General features: G+C 44.7%; 1 protein-coding gene across 2 annotated transcripts; it reads left to right on the top strand.

The window, feature by feature from the left end:
• Nucleotides 1-9: 9 nt before the first annotated feature.
• On the top strand, nucleotides 10-17,469 carry HARS1 (histidyl-tRNA synthetase 1). 2 transcript variants are annotated; one of them, XM_004042640.5, is made up of 13 exons: nucleotides 10-159; nucleotides 430-519; nucleotides 8,142-8,261; nucleotides 11,481-11,576; nucleotides 12,237-12,362; nucleotides 13,349-13,456; nucleotides 13,611-13,709; nucleotides 13,944-14,037; nucleotides 14,248-14,375; nucleotides 14,468-14,710; nucleotides 16,245-16,361; nucleotides 16,553-16,699; nucleotides 17,050-17,469. In XM_004042640.5, the coding sequence occupies exons 1-13, from the start codon at nucleotides 70-72 to the stop codon at nucleotides 17,119-17,121; spliced, it is 1,530 nt and encodes a 509-aa protein (XP_004042688.1). In that variant the 5' UTR covers nucleotides 10-69; the 3' UTR covers nucleotides 17,122-17,469. The 2 variants fall into 2 exon arrangements, with proteins under 2 accessions (XP_004042688.1, XP_055245187.1); XM_055389212.1 differs by lacking the exons at nucleotides 11,481-11,576; nucleotides 12,237-12,362 and having other exon boundaries at nucleotides 16-159.

Genomic DNA, 17,469 nt, shown 5'->3' with positions numbered 1-17,469 from the left:
GTCATCCTTGCTGAGGCTGGGGCAACCACCGCAGGTCGAGACAGCAGGCGGCTCAAGTGGACAGCCGGGATGGCAGAGCGTGCGGCGCTGGAGGAGCTGGTGAAACTTCAGGGAGAGCGCGTGCGAGGCCTCAAGCAGCAGAAGGCCAGCGCCGAGCTGGTGAGATTTAGGCAGTAGGGGAGAGGGCCAAGGCAAAGCCTAGGAGGACGTAAAGCCAGGGAGTTCGGGACATAGGGTAGAGATGTGAGGGAAGCGACCAGTCTTGTAGGGAGGAGAGTGGGCTGCGTGGGGAGACATCCGGGGTGGGTCCCGAGAGAAACAAAGCTAGGCCTGAGCAGAGAGATGTGATGAGGGAGGAATATTGAATGAATGGCGGGGGAGGGAGGAGAGTGACAGATGGATAGCTCAGCGCCTTCTTTCCCTTCACAGATCGAGGAGGAGGTGGCAAAACTCCTGAAACTGAAGGCACAGCTGGGTCCTGATGAAAGCAAACAGAAATTTGTGCTCAAAACCCCCAAGGTAATATCATTCCTGTAGGGAGCCACTGAGAAAGTCTCTAACTCTACTCACGGGGCGCTTATGTCTGCCTCCCTAAACCAGGTCATTGAGGAGGATCTGAAATGCTGCAGAGGAGAGGACAGTCGCTCTGGGCGCTGGGCTGGACTGGACTCTACCTGAGTCATTCTGGGATGGCAAAGTGATGGCAGAAACTAGGCCAGCTGGGTGATCAGGGGAGTCAGCCTGCTGCTGCTACTCCTTCGTTCATTCAATAAATGTGTATTTAGCGCTATGTCTCTAGCACTATACAAAGCACTGAATATATACCATGGTGGACAATATAGCCTACCCTCATGGAGCTTACATTCTACTGAAGGAGAGAGACTTAGAACAAATAATCCCACACAGGTTTTTTTTTGTTTTTTTTGAAACGGAGTATCCTCTATTGCACAGGCTGGAGTGCAGTGGCACATCTTGGCTCACTGCAGCCGCTGCCTCCTGGGTTCAAGCGATTCTCCTGCTTCAGCCTCCTGAGTAGCTGGGACTACAGGTGCCCACCACCATGCCCAGCTAATTTTTGTATTTTTAGTAGAGACGGGGTTTCACTATATTGGCCAGGATGGTCTTGAACTTCTGACCTCAAGTGATCTGCCCGCCTCAGTCTCCCAAAGTGCTGGGATTACAGACGTGTGCCACCGCACCCGGCCACCACACATGGTTATGTAATTACATATTGTGAAAAATGATATAAAGAAATTAAGGTTGCTCTGAGAAAAATAAGGGAGAACTGGGGAGTCTGAGAAAGGCTAACTGCGGAAGTGATATACTAACTGATCTAATGAATGAGTAGGAGATAGCCAGAGGACAAGTGTGACAAAGATAGGTCCAGGTAGAGTATGGAAACCCTAAAGTGGGAAAGAACTTTGGTAGTTTTGAGGAACTAGAGGATGATCTACATGGCTAGAACTAAGTTAAGGAGAGTAGAGTGGAATGAGGTTGGAGATTCTGAGCTCATCCTCCAGTTCAGTTCCACTTTCTGTAAGTTCTATAAACAGAACTGTTTACCCCTTCATCTAGGTGCTCTTGGCACTTCATACATATTTGTTATTACACCAACTTTAAGTAGTTATTTATGTCGTTTATTTACCTTGAGACTGAGACTAGATGCCTAAATAGGTATAGTCAGCCCTCCATATCCCAAGGTCCCACATTCACAGATTCAACCAACTGTGGATCAAAACCATTCAGGGGAAAAGAAACAATTAAGAAAAAAAATCTGGCTGAGTGTGGTGGCTTACACCTGTAATCCCAGCACTTTGGGAGGCCACAAGGGAAGGATCATTTGAGCCCAGGAGCTTGAGACCAGCCTGAGCAACATAGTGAGTCCCTATCTCTAAAAACAAACAAACAAAAACCTTTTGAAATCTAACAATAAAAATTTCAAATAAAAAATATAGCAACTATTTACATAGGCTTTACGTTGTCTAAAGCATTATAAACACTCTAGAGACTATTTAAAGTATATAGGAGGATGTGCATATAATTTTATGTCAAGGGCTTGAGCATCCATGGATTTTTGGTATCCACATGGGGCCCAGAACAAATCTCCTGTGGATACTGAGGGATGATTCTATTTAATACATGTATTTGAAATTGAATTCCAAAGGAGAGGGGAGATGGTCTGTTTTCCTTGTGTTAAGGTTAATTCTTTGGGCTCCAAAATTCATTGAGCTGTTTCTTTCTACATGTAACTAATTTTTGAAGGTTAAAGAGACAGTGTAAAATCCCAAAGTGGTGATCATCAGTGATTTTTCAAACTATTAGATGAAAAGCTTACCGTGGAATTTATGATGGATCAGTCTGTCCTTACCAGTGATCAGTTTTAACATCACTAAAAGTAGGACAACTAGACATTATGTTCCTGCTGATGTGATGCAATAAGAAGTACACAGCACCACCTGTGAAGTATTCTTGCCAAGTAAATTGAACTTGAATCTAATCAGATCTTTGGACTAACTATCAGTTTACAGGAAATACTAGAGATGGAGGAACATGTTAGATGGCACATCAAGCATATTGTTCACCAAATCTAGAATGTGAAAATTTTTTTTTAGGACAAATGGCCCAATTTCCTCAGTTAATAAATGACCTTTTTAAAATAAAAAAAAAAAAAGTTGGGGAGGGAAGGAAACTATTGTAGATTAAATAGATATATCAGCTGATTACAATGCATAGACTTCATTCTGAAGCTGATTCAAATACATCAACCATAAAAAGATATTATTGAGGCAACTGGGGAAAACTGACCATGGCTTAGCATTAGATAATATTAAGGAGTTGCTGTTAGTTTTGTTAGTTATAATAAAGATAGAGTCTTTGGGGTTTTTTAAATGTCCGTATGAGTTAGAGATTCATACTGAAGTATTTATGGATGAAATGGTATGACGTCTGGGATTTATTTAAAAATATGTAAGAAAAACATGTCAGGGCTTAAATGAAATAAGAATAGCAGATGTTAATGGTTGTTGAAGCTGGGTAATGGATAAATGGTGACCTGTAATACTATTCTCTATATTGTGTCTTTGAAAATTTCCATACTATAGTGTTAAGATTATGCTAGAGAGTTAATATCCATTTTAGTATTAACAATAGAAAACTCAGTATTGTGGGGACAAGACTCTTTCAAGGGATCTTCATGGTCAAAACTATTTCTATAATAATTCTTTTGTTTTGTTTTGTTTGAGACGGAGTCTTGCTCTGTCGCCCAGGCTGGAGTGCAGTGGCGTGATCTCAGCTCACTGCAACCTCCGCCTCCCGGGTTCAAGCGATTGTCCTGCCTCAGCCTTCCGAGTAGCTGGGACTACAGGGGTGTGCCACTGCACCCGGCTAATTTTTTGTATTTTTAGTACAGATGGGGTTTCACTGTGTTGGCTGCGCTGGTCTTGAATTCCTGGCCTCAAGTGATCCTCCCACCTCGGCCTCCTAAAGTGCTGGGATTACAGGCGTGAGCCACTGCGCCCGGCCCTTCTATAATAATTCTAAGACATTATCTGCCTTTTTCGTTGTGTTAACATTTGCACTGAAGGCACAAAAGCGCTGGTGAGTAGAACTGATGGTGCCTTAGCATACATTAAGACAGTGACACTAAACCGTACTAATAGCCAGTATGTTCTTCACTGCCATGCACTCACAGTAAGTAAGTAAATAAATAAATAAATTAATTAATTAATTTAAAAAATTCAGTTTTACTTAAAAATGTCATTGATAAAATGGTAAAACTTTGTTTGTTTGTTTTGGGGTTTCTTTGGAGACAGAATCTCACTCTGTTGCCCAGGCTGGAGTTCAGTGTCACAATCTTGGCTCACTGCAGCCTCCACTTCCCAGGTTCAAGCAATTATTGTGCCTCAGCCTCCTGAGTATCTGGGATTACAGGCGGGTACCACCACACACAGCTAATTTTTTGTATTTTTACAGAAATACAAAAAACATACAAGAAACCTACAACATGTTTCACCATGTTGCCCAGGCTGGTTTGGAACTCTTGAGCTCAGGCAATCTGCCCACCTTGGCCTCCCAAAGTGCTAGGCTGAGCCACCATGCCTGGCCAAAAACTTACTAATTTTATTGAATCTTGACCCTTGAGGACCCTATTTTTAAATATTTGCTATGACAAAATGGGAAGTACATATAAAGCACTTCTGCACTCCAAGGTAGGGAAAATGCTTATGCCATTGTTCAAGTTGCAAGCTGATCTAGCTACTTTTTTCATATAACATCTTGTTTTATTTGAATTAAAAACTGAAAGATAAATTATGGTTTTTCAAACTTAAATATTTGGCAGACATTTTTACAACAATAAACGAAGTGAGCCTTGTCACCTCAAGGAAGACATCTGACAATACTTGTAGGCAGTGAAAAAATTCAAGTATTCAGGTGAAAGTTAGAATTTTAGAAAACTTAGTCAGGGCATGGTGGCTCAAGCCTATAATCCCAGCACTTTGGGAGGCCAAGGCGGGCGGATCACCTGAGGTCGGGAGTTTGAGACCAACCTGACCAACATAGAGAAACCCCATCTCTACTAAAAATTAGCTGGGCGTGGTGGCGCATGCTTGTAATGCCAGCTACTAGGGAGGCTAAGGCACAAGAATCTCTTGAACCTGGGAAGCAGAGGTTGTGGTGAGCCGAGATCACGTCATTGCACTCCAGCCTAGGCAACAAGAGTGAAACATCTCAAAAAAAAAAAAAAAAAGAATTTTAGAAAACTTGCATCTTCCATCATAAGCTTGACAGCTTCCCAATAATTAAAGAGTTTTCTACTGGGTGTGGTGGCTTATGCCTGTAATCCCAGCACTTTGAGAGACCAAGGTGGGCGGATCACCTGAGGTCAGGAGTTTGAGACCAGCCTAGCCAACATGGTGAAACGCTGTCTCTACTAAAAATACAAAAATTAGCCAGGTATGGTAGCGCATGTCTGTAATCCCAGCTCCTCGGGAGGCTGAGGCAGGAGAATCGTTTGAACCTGGGAGGTGGAGGTTGCAATGAGCCGAGAACACGCCACTGTACTCCAGCCTGGGTGACAGAGTGAGACTCCATCTCAGAAACAAACACACAAATAAAAACAGGCCAGGCAAGGTGGCTCACGCCTGTAATCCAAGCACTTTGGGAAGCAGAGGCAAGCGGATCATGAGGTCAGGAGATCAAGACCATCCTGGCTAACATGGTGGAACCCCGTCTCTACTAAAAATACAAAAAATTTGCCGGGCGTGGTGGCATGCGCCTGTATGTAGTCCCAGCTACTCAGGAGGCTGAGGCAGGAGAATTATTTGAACCCGGGAGGTGGAGGTTGCAGTGAGCCGAGATCACACCACTGCACTTCAGCCTGGGTGAGAGAGCGAGACTCCATCTCAAAAAAAAAAGACTTTCTTGATGAGATCTGAAGTGATGTAAATAAATAAGGCTTCCTGATATTGTATAATGAAGTGTATCAACATTTGAAAGACCTGTTATGAAATCATGCACAGGCAAAGGATCCATTCATTCAAAGTACAAAATACAGTAGTGGATTTTTTTTTTTTGTAGGAAAATATACGTAACATAAAATTTACCATTTTAATGATTTTTTTTTTTTTTTTTTTTTGAGACAGAGTCTCACTCTGTCACCAGGCTGGAGTGCAGTGGCATGACCTTGGCTCACTGCAGCCTCCACCTCCTGGGTTCAAGCAATTCTCCTGCCTCAGCCTCCCAGGTAGCTGGGACTACAGGTGCGTGCCACTACGCCCAGCTAATTTTTGTATTTTTTAGTAGAGACAGGGTTTCACCATGTTGGCCAGGATAGTCTCGATCTCTTGACCCCGTGATCCACCTGCCTTGGCCTCTCAAAGTGCTGGGATTACAGGTGTGAGCCACCACGCCCAGCCCATTTTAATGATTTTTAAGTGTACAGTTCAGTAACATGAAGTACATTCATACTCATAACCATCACCATTATCCACCTCCAGAATTTTTTCATCATCCCCAACTGAAACTCTGTACCCATTAAACAATAACTCCCCACTTCACCCTCCCTCCAGCCCCTGGTAACTGCTGTCCTACTTTCTACTTTCTGTCTCTATGAATTTGACTATTCTAGGTACTAGATAAGTGAGAGACTAATTGTTCTTTTTATTTTTTTTTAAGTTCATTGATCTAGCTTTCAAATTCCACATTGCAACCAATCTTTAAGAAACAACCACTTGTTGGATTCTGATGTAGTACCAAAGAAAAATATCCACAGTTAGCTGAAAAGTTTGTTAAAATACTCTTCCTTTTACAACTACATATCTGTGTAAGGTTAGATTTTCTTTATATACTTCAACCAGCACGACATATCACGACAGATTGAATGCAAAAATCACATATGAGAATCCTGCTGTCTTCTATTCAGTCAGACATTAAAGATTTGCAAAGATGTAAATCAGTGCCACTCTTCTCACTAAATTGTTTTGGAAAACAGTTACCTTTTTCTAAAATATTATTTGCGTTAACATATAATAGATATATTATTTGTGTTAACATATATTATTTGTTAAATGAATAAATATTTTAAAATTTTTGCAGTTCTAATTCTAATACAGTAAATATTGATAGGTATAATCCACTTTGGGGTCTTGAATACATAGTAAGAGTGTAAAGAGGTCCTGAAACCAAAGACTGTGGAGTAGGGTATAAAAGCCCGATTGGAAGCTCTGACCTGGAAGAGAACACAGTTCTAGTCCTGACTGCCACAAACATGCTGAATGGCCTTAAGAAATGACTTCACTTCTCAACATCCTGTACTTCATCTGTAAAATTTATCTGCCTAGCCTATGTCATAGAGTTGTTACCAGAAACAAATTAGAGAACAAACAGTTGTAACTAAGATTTAAAAGAAAAGTTATATTGGGAGAGAAACGTTGCTTATAAAATTTGGAATTCAATTAGTTGAGCCAGTTTGAGTTGGTTATATTGCCTATAATCATGTAGGTTTTTTTTGTTGTTATTATTTTTGTTTGGTTGGTTGGTTTTGTTTTGTTTTGTTTTTGACAGAGTCTTGCTCTGTCTCCCAGGCTGGAGCACAGTGGCGCGATCTCAGCTCACTGCAAGCTCCGCCTGCCGGGTTCACGCCATTCTCCTGCCTCAGCCTCCCAAGTAGCTGGGACTACAGGCACCTGCCACCACACCCGGCTAATTTTTTTTGTATTTTTAGTAGAGACGGGGTTTCACAGTGTTCACCAGGATGGTCTTGATCTCCTGACTTCGTGATCCGCCCGCCTCGGCCTCCCCAAGTGCTGGGATTACAGGTGTGAGCCACCGCGCCTGGCTGGTTGGTTTGTTTTGTTTTATTTTGTTTTGTTTTTGAGACAGAGTCTCGCTCTGTCTCTCAGTCTGGAGTGCAGTGGCGCAATCTTGGCTCACTGCAACCTCCGCCTCCCAGGTTCAAGTGATTCTCCCTGCCTTGAGCCTCCTGAGTAGCTGGGATTACAGGCACCTGCCACCACCATTTGTTTGTTTTATTGAGACAGTCTCACTCTGTTGCCCAGGCTGGAGTGCAGTGGCACAATCTCGGCTCACTGCAACCTCCACCTCCCAGGTTCAAGGATCCTCATGCATCAGCCTCCCAAGTAGCTGGGACTACAAGGGGCATGCCGTCGCACCCGGCTAATTTCTGTATTTTTAGTAGAGACGAGGTTTCACCATGTTGGCCAGGCTGGTCTCGAACCCCTGACCTCAGGCAATCCATCTGCCTCGGCCTCCCGAAGTGCTGGGATTACAGGCGTGAGCCACTGTGCCTGGCCTCAGGTAGGTGTTTGTTATTAGGCCAGGAAATGTTCTGTTATCCGAGAGAGAGTGTTTAGAAAAATGGCTTAAAGAAAAGAGTTCTAAGAATTTTAGAAAATAGACCCAAACTTAAAAGGGAATGGAGTTTGGAAGGCAGATAGCAAATGGGTGTGGGAATTAATAGGGAATTATTTGTACTTGTTTTAAAACTCAGTGGCCTGTAGGAAAATCTGTTTAGAGCAGGATTTGCGTTTTCATTATTGAGGTCATCCTTTTATATTTCCAAAACATATTGTTCTTGGTTTTCAAACCTCATTTCTGGTTCTCTGGCTGATTTCAACTCCAAGGGCACAAGAGACTATAGTCCCCGGCAGATGGCAGTTCGCGAGAAGGTGTTTGACGTAATCATCCGTTGCTTCAAGCGCCACGGTGCAGAAGTCATTGATACACCTGTATTTGAACTAAAGGTGAGGAATGGGCAAGAAGAAACTACATGGTAGATGAGTGGGCATTTGAATAACAAAGAAGATGACAACAAGAGAGTGAGGGTCCAAAGGGCCCACTCCTGTTGTGGACACAGACCAGTCTTTGCTCCAATAAGAAGAGGGACAAGAATGGCTTGGAGGGAGAGGCCCTGTCTTTTATTATCTTGGTTGTGGCCAGCAGATTCCAAAAGAGAGCCATTCTTTGGAGTGGTAATTGTTCTGGGTCCTCTCTACATTGTATTGTGTGGCATCTGTACTTGGAATGTTTTCTAGATTCATGCAAACCATACGTACATAAATATGCAACCACTCTCCTATTAATGGACTCTGAAGTTGTTAGTAGTTCTTTGCTATTAAAAACTAGATTGCAACTGGGCACATCTGTAGTTCCTGCTTCTCAGGAGGCTGAAGCAGAAAGATCACTGGATCTGAGGAGTTCAAGGCTGTAGTGTGCTACGATGGTGCCTGTGAATAGCCACCATACTCCAGTCTGGGCAATGTAGCAAGCCCCTGTCTCTAAAACAAACCAGCCAACCCAGATTGCATTACTATCTGCTTCAAACCCAGTGATTCCCACTGCACTTATAGTACAACCCAAACTCTTTACTCAGGTTTACAGAGCCCTAGGTGATCTGGCCACTGCCTCACCTACCTCATCTCATGCTATTTTTCCTCTTGCCCACTATGCTACTCTGGTCTTCCTACTCTTGGAACATAGTCAGTGTGTTTGTACCTCCACACCTTTGTTCTTGCTCTTCCCCTTTCCTGAACTCCCTTTCCTTAGCTCTTTGCATGATTTATTTCAGATTATACTAGAGACTGCAGATTTTAATTCCTTTTTTCAAAAAAAAAAAATACAAATAGAGACAGAGGTCTTGCTATGTTGCCCAGGCTGCTTGCGAACGAACCCCTGGCCTCAAGTGGTCCTCCTTCCTCAGCCTCCCAAAGTGCTGACATTACAGGCATGAACCACCACGTCCAGCCAGCCAGATTTTAATTTCAGAGCTCAGCTAAAATGCCACTCCTCAAGTAATCTTCTCCAACTACCTTCTTTAAAGTAGCTGTTCTCTCTCTTATCACAATGAGCTAGTTTATTGCCTTTAGGCTATAAAACTGTCTGAAATTATCTGTTGTTTCCTTCATCAATGTCTCTTTTTATTGATATTTAATTGTACATATTTATGAGACTGTTTTTACCTACTGTATTAGTTTGCTAGGGCTACCATAACAAAGTACCATAGACTGGGTAGCCTAAACAACAGAAATTTATTTTCTCACAGTTCCAGAGGCTGGAAGTTGGCATAACATGTTGGCAGGCCTAGTTCTTTCTGAAGGCCATAAGGAAGGATCTGTTCCAGGCCTCTCTCCATGGCTTGTAGATGGCCATCATCTCCCTTTGTTTTTTTTTTAATTGAGACAGAGTCTCACTCTGTTGCCTGGGCTGGAGTGCAGTGGCACCATCTCATCTCACTGCAACCTCCACCTCCCAGGTTCAAGCGATTCTCCTGCCTCAGTCTCCTAAGTAGCTGGGATTACACACGTGTGCCACCACACCTGGCTAATTTTTCTATTTTTAGTAGAGACGAGGTTTCACCATGTTGACCAGGTTGGTGGTCTTGAATTCCTGGCCTCCAGTGATTCGCCCACCCCAGCCTCCCAAAGTGCTGGAATTACAGGCATGAGCCACCGCGCCCAGCCTCCCTTTGTCTTTACATCGTCTTCCCTCTGTCCCTATCTAAATTTTCTCTTCTTACAACAACATATTGGATTAGAGCCCAACTTGGAGACCTCATGTTAGCTTAATCATCTCTTTAAAGACCCTATCACCAAATATAGACATGTTCAGAGGTTACTGGGAGTTAGGACTTAAACAAATGAATTGGGGAGGGTGGGGCCAGGGGGACACAGTTCAGCCTGTAACACTAGTGTGTGACTGTTTCTGATACTGCATACTGGGAAGTTTCAGGCTTTTTAATCTTTGCCAACCTGGTAAGTGAAATATGCTATTACCGATGATAGACATCACAGGGCAAGGACTGCTGTAATGCCCTTAAGACATTCCCCAGTTTTTACTTTTGACATTATTCGAATCTCAGGCATCAAAAAACATTTATGTTTGTTGGTCTAATAACCTATTCCTAGTAGTTTATCATCAAGAGAAATACTTTTTTTTAAAAAAAAAGAGCTATATACCTAAATATTAGATATTGAAATGTTATGGGGAATTTTTTTTTTTTTTTTTGAGACAGAGTTTCACTCTTGTCACCCAGGCTGGAGTGCAATGGTGCGTTCTCTGCTCACTGCACCCTCTGCCTCCCGGGTTCAAGCGATTCTCCTGCCTAAGCCTCCGAATAGCTGGGATTAGATGCCTACCAGCTCCCCCAGCTAATTTTTGTATTTTTAGTAGAGACAGGGTTTCACCATGTTGGCCAGGCTGGTCACGAACTCCTGACCTCAGGTGATCCATCCGCCTTGGCCTCCCAAAGTGCTGGGATTACAGGCGTGAGCCGCTATGCCTGGCCTAAAAAAAATTTTTTTTTAATTAGAATAACCTAAACACCTAACAGTATAACATGAGGGAGGAAGTAAGTACAGAGTTTCTTCTCACTGGAATTTATGCATCTTTTAAAAACACTTCAGGCCGGGCGCTGTGGCTCGCGCCTGTAATCCCAGTACTTTAGGAGGCTGAAGCGGGCAGATCACAAGGTCAAGAGATTGAGACCATCCTGGCCAACATGGTGAAACCCTGTCTCTACTAAAAATACAAAACTTAGCCGGGCATGGTGGCACCCGCCTGTAGTCCCAGCCACTCTGGAGGCTGAGGCAGGAGAATCTCTTGAACCCCGGAGTCAGAGGTTGCAGTGAGCCGAGATCACGCCACTGCACTCCAGCCTGGTGACAGAGCGAGACTCCATTTCAAAAAAAAAAAAAAAAAACTTCATGCTGAGAAGTCTGAAGAAAAAAAAGATTTTTAAGAGGAAAATGTGTAAGAAAAATACTTCAGCTCTGTTACAAAATCAAAATAGAAAAAACACAAAATTGGTGTTTCCTTTTAATGATAACTACATCAGACACCTAAGAATTGGGATAAAGAGCAGAGGGAAATGTAGACAAGTTGGAATCAGTCATGTTTGTTTTCAAAACTTCCTTTTAAATTGTTATGTTTATTATTATGACCACATTTATTTATGTTTTCTCCAGGAAACACTGATGGGAAAGTATGGGGAAGACTCCAAGCTTATCTATGACCTGAAGGACCAGGGCGGGGAGCTCCTGTCCCTTCGCTATGACCTCACTGTATCTTTCTAAACTTGGGCTCTTGAGACTTTGGATGAATTGGCACTCACTTGGCTCAGGTTTAAGAATGGTAGAGTAGGTAGGATCAAATATGAGGCCTTTGGCGATTAGGGGAATTATTTCTCTAAACCAGGAGTGGAACTTTGGCTAAACAGAGCATACACATCCTTAGAAATCTTCTGAATCCTGAGTGAGACCTCAGCTTGATGTCAGGGCCCAGTTCCAACTCTACAGTCATCCCCTGGCTCCAGAATATCTCTCCCCTGCCTTGTCCAGTGAACAAAATTCTTCTTAATGGACTAGCAACACATTTCCCTTGTCTTCAAGCTACACAGAGAATCATCTGCTTAGAAATCCCATATGGGGGCCTTTTTCTGGTCGCCTTTTTCTGGTCTGTGGCCAACCTGCCCAGCCCCTTGCCATGCTCAAAAAAGTCCAGTCAACACTACAAAAGGGAAAGGTGCCTTAATCTTTTTTGAGCCTTCAGCTACCTCATGTGGTAGCACAGCTGATGCTTTCTGATGTTTGTAAGTGCTATTAATCTTATGGGTGGCAGTTTTACCCACATAGGGAGGGGTTAGACCCCAGCTTCTGCTGGTGATGATAATCAACTTGCAGACAGTGATAGGAGGGGCTTTCTCCTTAACTCTTTGTCATCAGGTTCCTTTTGCTCGGTATTTGGCAATGAATAAACTGACCAACATTAAACGCTACCACATAGCAAAGGTATATCGGCGGGATAACCCAGCCATGACCCGTGGCCGATACCGGGAATTCTACCAGTGTGTGAGTGTTGGGAAACCGTGGGGCAGGATGAGTTACTTGGGGCTTTCTCAAGCCAGCAGAATCTATTGAGTACTCACGGTGTCCTGAGCAAATTGGATGACCCAGATAATGCTCTTAGGGTTTCTATGGTGGTTTTTTTGTTTGTTTTTTGTTTTTTTGAGACGGAGTCTCGCTCTGTTGCCCAAGCTGGAGTGCAGTGGTGCAGTCTTGGCTCACTGCAACCTCTGCCTCCTGGGTTCAAACGATTCTTCTGCCTCAGCCACCTGAGTAGCTGGGATTACAGGCGCCTGCCACTATGCCTGGCTAATTTTTTGTATTTTTAGTAGAGACGGGGTTTCACCATGTTGGCCAGGCTGGTCTCGAACTCCTGGTCTCGTGATCCGCCTGCCTCGGCCTCCCAAAGTGCTGGGATTACAGGCGTGAGCCACCGCACCCAGCCTCTTCTATGGTGTTTTCATGCAGATTTCACAAAATCCCTGTGGTGGGGGAGGAGAATAAAGTCTCTCCATTTTACATATGAGTAAACTTGATACCCAGCAGATGAAGAGATCATAGGGATAAGAAAGGCAAAGTCAGAACTAGAACTCTTGGTCCAGTGCTCTTTATTTTAAACCACAGTGATAGGATCACAGCAGAGAATAAGGAAATTAGCTTTGATACATCAAATCATCCAGACTGATGCCAGGGCTTCTGGATGATTAGGGAAAATGGCTAAGCACTAAAGCCATATAATCACCCCACCCAGTAGGAGGAGTTAAGAAGATGATGAAGTAGAAAATGAAGGAATAGCCCAGTACATGGAAAGGAAACCAAAACTGGTGAGAAGCCCAAAGATGCCGGGGTTTTCCTCTGGGCTGATGATCAGAAAATGAAAGAGAAATTCTAAGCTTGAGTGCAACCAGGCCTTCCTAGAGGACAGAGCTCCCAGAGTCCCCCCTTCAGAAAGGTGAATCCCTGAAAACCGCTGGCTAACCCTCTCCCTGCAGGATTTTGACATTGCTGGGAACTTTGATCCCATGATCCCTGATGCAGAGTGCCTGAAGATCATGTGCGAGATCCTGAGTTCACTTCAGATAGGCGACTTCCTGGTCAAGGTCAGAGCTGACAAGGCTGGGAGGGCAAAGTTGGGCCTGGCCTCTCACAAGAGAAGATCCTTGTGCAGAGGGACCAGTAGCCCAAGTGACCATGACTATTGCAGGTCATGTAAGAAAAGAGATTCCCCCCTCACTATGCATTGGTTCCTTGCAGGTAAACGATCGACGCATTCTAGATGGGATGTTTGCTATCTGTGGTGTTTCTGACAGCAAGTTCCGTACCATCTGCTCCTCAGTAGACAAGCTGGACAAGGTAACAACTCAAGTACTTGACTTCTTTTCCCAGATCCCACCCTGCCTTGGGAAATGGAAAAAAAGATTGAGAGAGAGAGAGGTGCATGCCTCTATACCCACCAGAGGAAGGTTAGCCCCAGGATGTAGGCTCATGGGCAGCTACTGCTCCAAAACAGTTCACTGAGGACAGTACACACTTGCTCTGTGGTGCAGAAGCTGCCCAGGGGTCCCTGACTGGTGTCTGTCTGCCTAGGTGTCCTGGGAAGAGGTGAAGAATGAGATGGTGGGAGAGAAGGGCCTTGCACCCGAGGTGGCTGACCGCATTGGGGACTACGTCCAGCAACATGGTGAGGAACAGAACCAAGCCTCCCCAGCAGCCGTCCCACTGCCCTCAGTCCTAAAGTTGAAACTGTTCTGTGTTATGTATGTAGGGGAGTGAGTGTGTCTATGCATATGTACACACACATGCATGGGCTACTAGAGTCCAGGCAAGAAGGTCAACCCCCCTTACCTTTTTTGTTTCCTTGTCAGCCTCACTCACAAGTCTGTCTCCCCAGGTGGGGTATCCCTGGTGGAACAGCTGCTCCAGGATCCTAAACTATCCCAAAACAAGCAGGCCTTGGAGGGCCTGGGAGACCTGAAGTTGCTCTTTGAGTACCTGACCCTATTTGGCATTGATGACAAAGTGAGTCAAGTTGGGGACGGGATCCCTTCTGAGCTCTGGGGCTTCAGGTCCCTGATCTTAATCTGGCACTGACCATCTTCTTATCTCCACAGATCTCCTTTGACCTGAGCCTTGCTCGAGGGCTGGATTACTACACTGGGGTGATCTATGAGGCCGTGCTGCTACAGACCCCAGCCCAGGCAGGGGAAGAGCCCCTGGGTGTGGGCAGTGTGGCTGCTGGAGGACGCTATGATGGGCTAGTGGGCATGTTCGACCCCAAAGGGCGCAAGGTGCCATGTGTGGGGCTCAGCATTGGGGTGGAGCGGATTTTCTCCATCGTGGAACAGAGACTAGAGGTAGGTCCTAGGAGGTGGGTAGAAGATAGTCTGAGCAGGTGGTGGCACCTAAGCTATCTGATCTCCAAGGGAGCAAGTGGTGCTGCTTTGGGCAGGGAGCATCTCACAGAAATGGAGAAAAGATTATTGCTCTTTTTCACAGATTTCTACCCCATTATATGTAAGTTTCATGGATCTTTAATCCATAATCTTTCTGCACTCAATCCTCTGCTCTGGGTCTCTACTTCCTTCAGGGCTGTCACAAACCTGGGCTGGTGTATCCAAGACTTAGATCTTCCTCATGATACAGAATACTTAACATTTTACTGCCTTGTGCCAGGCACTGTGCTTGGTGCTTTTCATGCATTATCAAAATATAATTGTTACTACAGCCCTGTGAGAGTAGCTAATTTTATTAATTGCATTTTCCAGATGAGAACACTGAAGCATTATAGATCAAATAATTTGCTTAAGGCCATGAAACTTGTAAGTGGTAGAGTCAGAATTTGAATCCAGGCAGTCTGACTCCAAAGTCTTGCCACTAACCACACTGCAATACTGTCTCTAAATGGGAAGCATGTGTCTGAGGCCCTGGGATCCCTCAGATGGCTACCGTGACTCTCTAGCACCTAGAGTAACACCAAGGAAGCCTCTTGTAGCCTCAAGCCCTCCTTTGTTGCTGCTGGTCTTAAGTGGCTGGTTGCATTTCATCTTCTGGGAAATGCTCTGGCAACCTCCCCACGGTCCTATGCCTTTTCTCTAGGGTGGAAACCACCCATTTCCCAGTTGAGATCATTTTTCCAGTAGGCATCTTACATTCTAAGAACTATGAAAATAGTTTGCCTGAAAAAGACAAGGGAAGCAGCAGCAGCATTCTCCTTTCCCCACACCCATATACACGCCTGTGCCCTGTAACTGAAGTGTGAGAGGCACAGTGTCATAAATGGGTAGATAGTAAGTGGGGACTAAAACTGCCAAGGGTGATCTAATTGGGGTGGGCTCATAGTAGTACTTCTGTGTGAATGCTTTGGTGGACCCTTAAGGTACTACATGGACCAGCCTAGGCAACATGATGAGACCCTGTCTCTACAGATTAAAAAAAAAAAAAAATTTTTTTTTTTTTTTTTTTTTAATTAGCTGAGTATGGTGGTGTGTGCCTGTAGTCAGGAGGCTGAGGTGGGAAGATCACTTGAGCTTGGGAGGTCGAAGCTGCAGTGATCACACCACGGCACTTCAGCCTGGATGACAGAGACCCTGTCTCAAAAAAAAAAAAAAAGGTATTACATGGAGATAAGCTTGAAGTTACTGTAAAAAAGCTACCTTTACTCTTGCCCTAAGTTATTTATTCTGATACGTTCTATGTACAAGTCAGTCAGTTCAGTCCTCATATCTACTAAAAGCTACCTTTATGCCCAAGGTGCTAGATGAGAAGACAGGGCCCCTGCCCTGGTAGAGCTGAGTTGGGCCTGGTCTCAAAATCCCGACTAGAGCCTGCTTTGTTTGCTCCTTGAAGGTGTTAGCCCAGCTCTCTGACTTTTATCTGCCCCTTCCCCAGGCTTTGGAGGAGAAGGTACGGACCACGGAGACACAGGTGCTTGTGGCATCTGCACAGAAGAAGCTGCTAGAGGAAAGACTAAAGCTTGTCTCAGAACTGTGGGATGCTGGGATCAAGGTACGGGAGGCAAGCCCCAGGGTGGCAGCAAACTTAGGTGTGCTGGACACAAAGTGAATAAAAGCTCGCCCATAATGGATCCTGCCATTACTTCTCAAAAGTAGAGCTAAGAACAGGGTGCCAGCTTGGACACCCTCTGTCCCTGAGGACAGCAGAAGCCAGCCTTCATCTTCTGCTCTTGTCCCCTGCAGGCTGAGCTGCTGTACAAGAAGAACCCAAAGCTACTGAACCAGTTGCAGTACTGTGAGGAGGCAGGCATCCCACTGGTGGCTATCATCGGCGAGCAGGAACTCAAGGATGGGGTCATCAAGCTCCGTTCAGTGACTAGCAGGGAAGAGGTGAGGGAGGTGGGCAGGAAGGCTAAGGGACAGAGAATGTATGCCATTTTGGCAGGCCCATGCCCATTCAAGACCTGAGAAAAAGCCTGGCACTGATATTAGTACAACTCATAAAAGCCTTGAGGGCTTAACCTATTATTGTGGTCTTAGTAGGGTGAGATCTCCATCCCTGCATATACCTTATGGTTTGTTGGCTCCCCCAAGAGGCACACTCTAGCCTGAGGTGTTTAATTAGGTTCCTGCTCCCAGCTGAGACAAGCCTGATGCCTAGAGGGCTAGAGGAAACTAGGCACTCGGGGAGCAGTGGAATGGAAGATGCTTATACCACCTTCTTCTCCCATCCTGGCCAGGTGGATGTCCGAAGAGAAGACCTTGTGGAGGAAATCAAAAGGAGAACAGGCCAGCCCCTCTGCATCTGCTGAACTGAACAAACTATCAGAGGAAAGGAAGTGGGACTGGCACTATTTGAGGTTAAGACAAACTGCATATGTACTTCAACTGCTTTGCACTTTTCCGTTTCAGCGGAAGACCTGAAGAGTGGTCAGAACAGAGACTTTAATTTTTATTATGGTTATTTTATTATTACTGGCAAAAACGGCCAGGTACAACACCTTTTTCATACAAGGCCCAGGAGGCTTAGTCCAGTCTGTGCTCCTGGGCTACAAGGACCCAGCCTGAGATGGTCCCATCTGCAGGGCCCCGCACCAGTTGGAGCAGATGCCTCCCCACCACCAATTGCCAAAGGTCCAATAAAATGCCTCAACCATGGA

Source organism: Gorilla gorilla, chromosome 4 (assembly GCF_029281585.2).
Source record: "Gorilla gorilla gorilla isolate KB3781 chromosome 4, NHGRI_mGorGor1-v2.1_pri, whole genome shotgun sequence".
Lineage (NCBI taxonomy): Eukaryota > Metazoa > Chordata > Mammalia > Primates > Hominidae > Gorilla > Gorilla gorilla.
Note: the sequence above shows the minus strand (reverse complement) of the source record. Positions and strands in the feature narration are given on the sequence as shown.

Coding starts and splice junctions, on each gene's coding strand:
- HARS1 (XM_004042640.5), top strand. CDS start 70: ATGGCAGAGCGTGCGGCGCTGGAGGAGCTGGTGAAACTTCAGGGAGAG. Junction 520..8,141: donor TTGTGCTCAAAACCCCCAAG/GTAATATCATTC, acceptor TTCAACTCCAAG/GGCACAAGAGACTATAGTCC. Junction 14,038..14,247: donor GGACTACGTCCAGCAACATG/GTGAGGAACAGA, acceptor CTGTCTCCCCAG/GTGGGGTATCCCTGGTGGAA.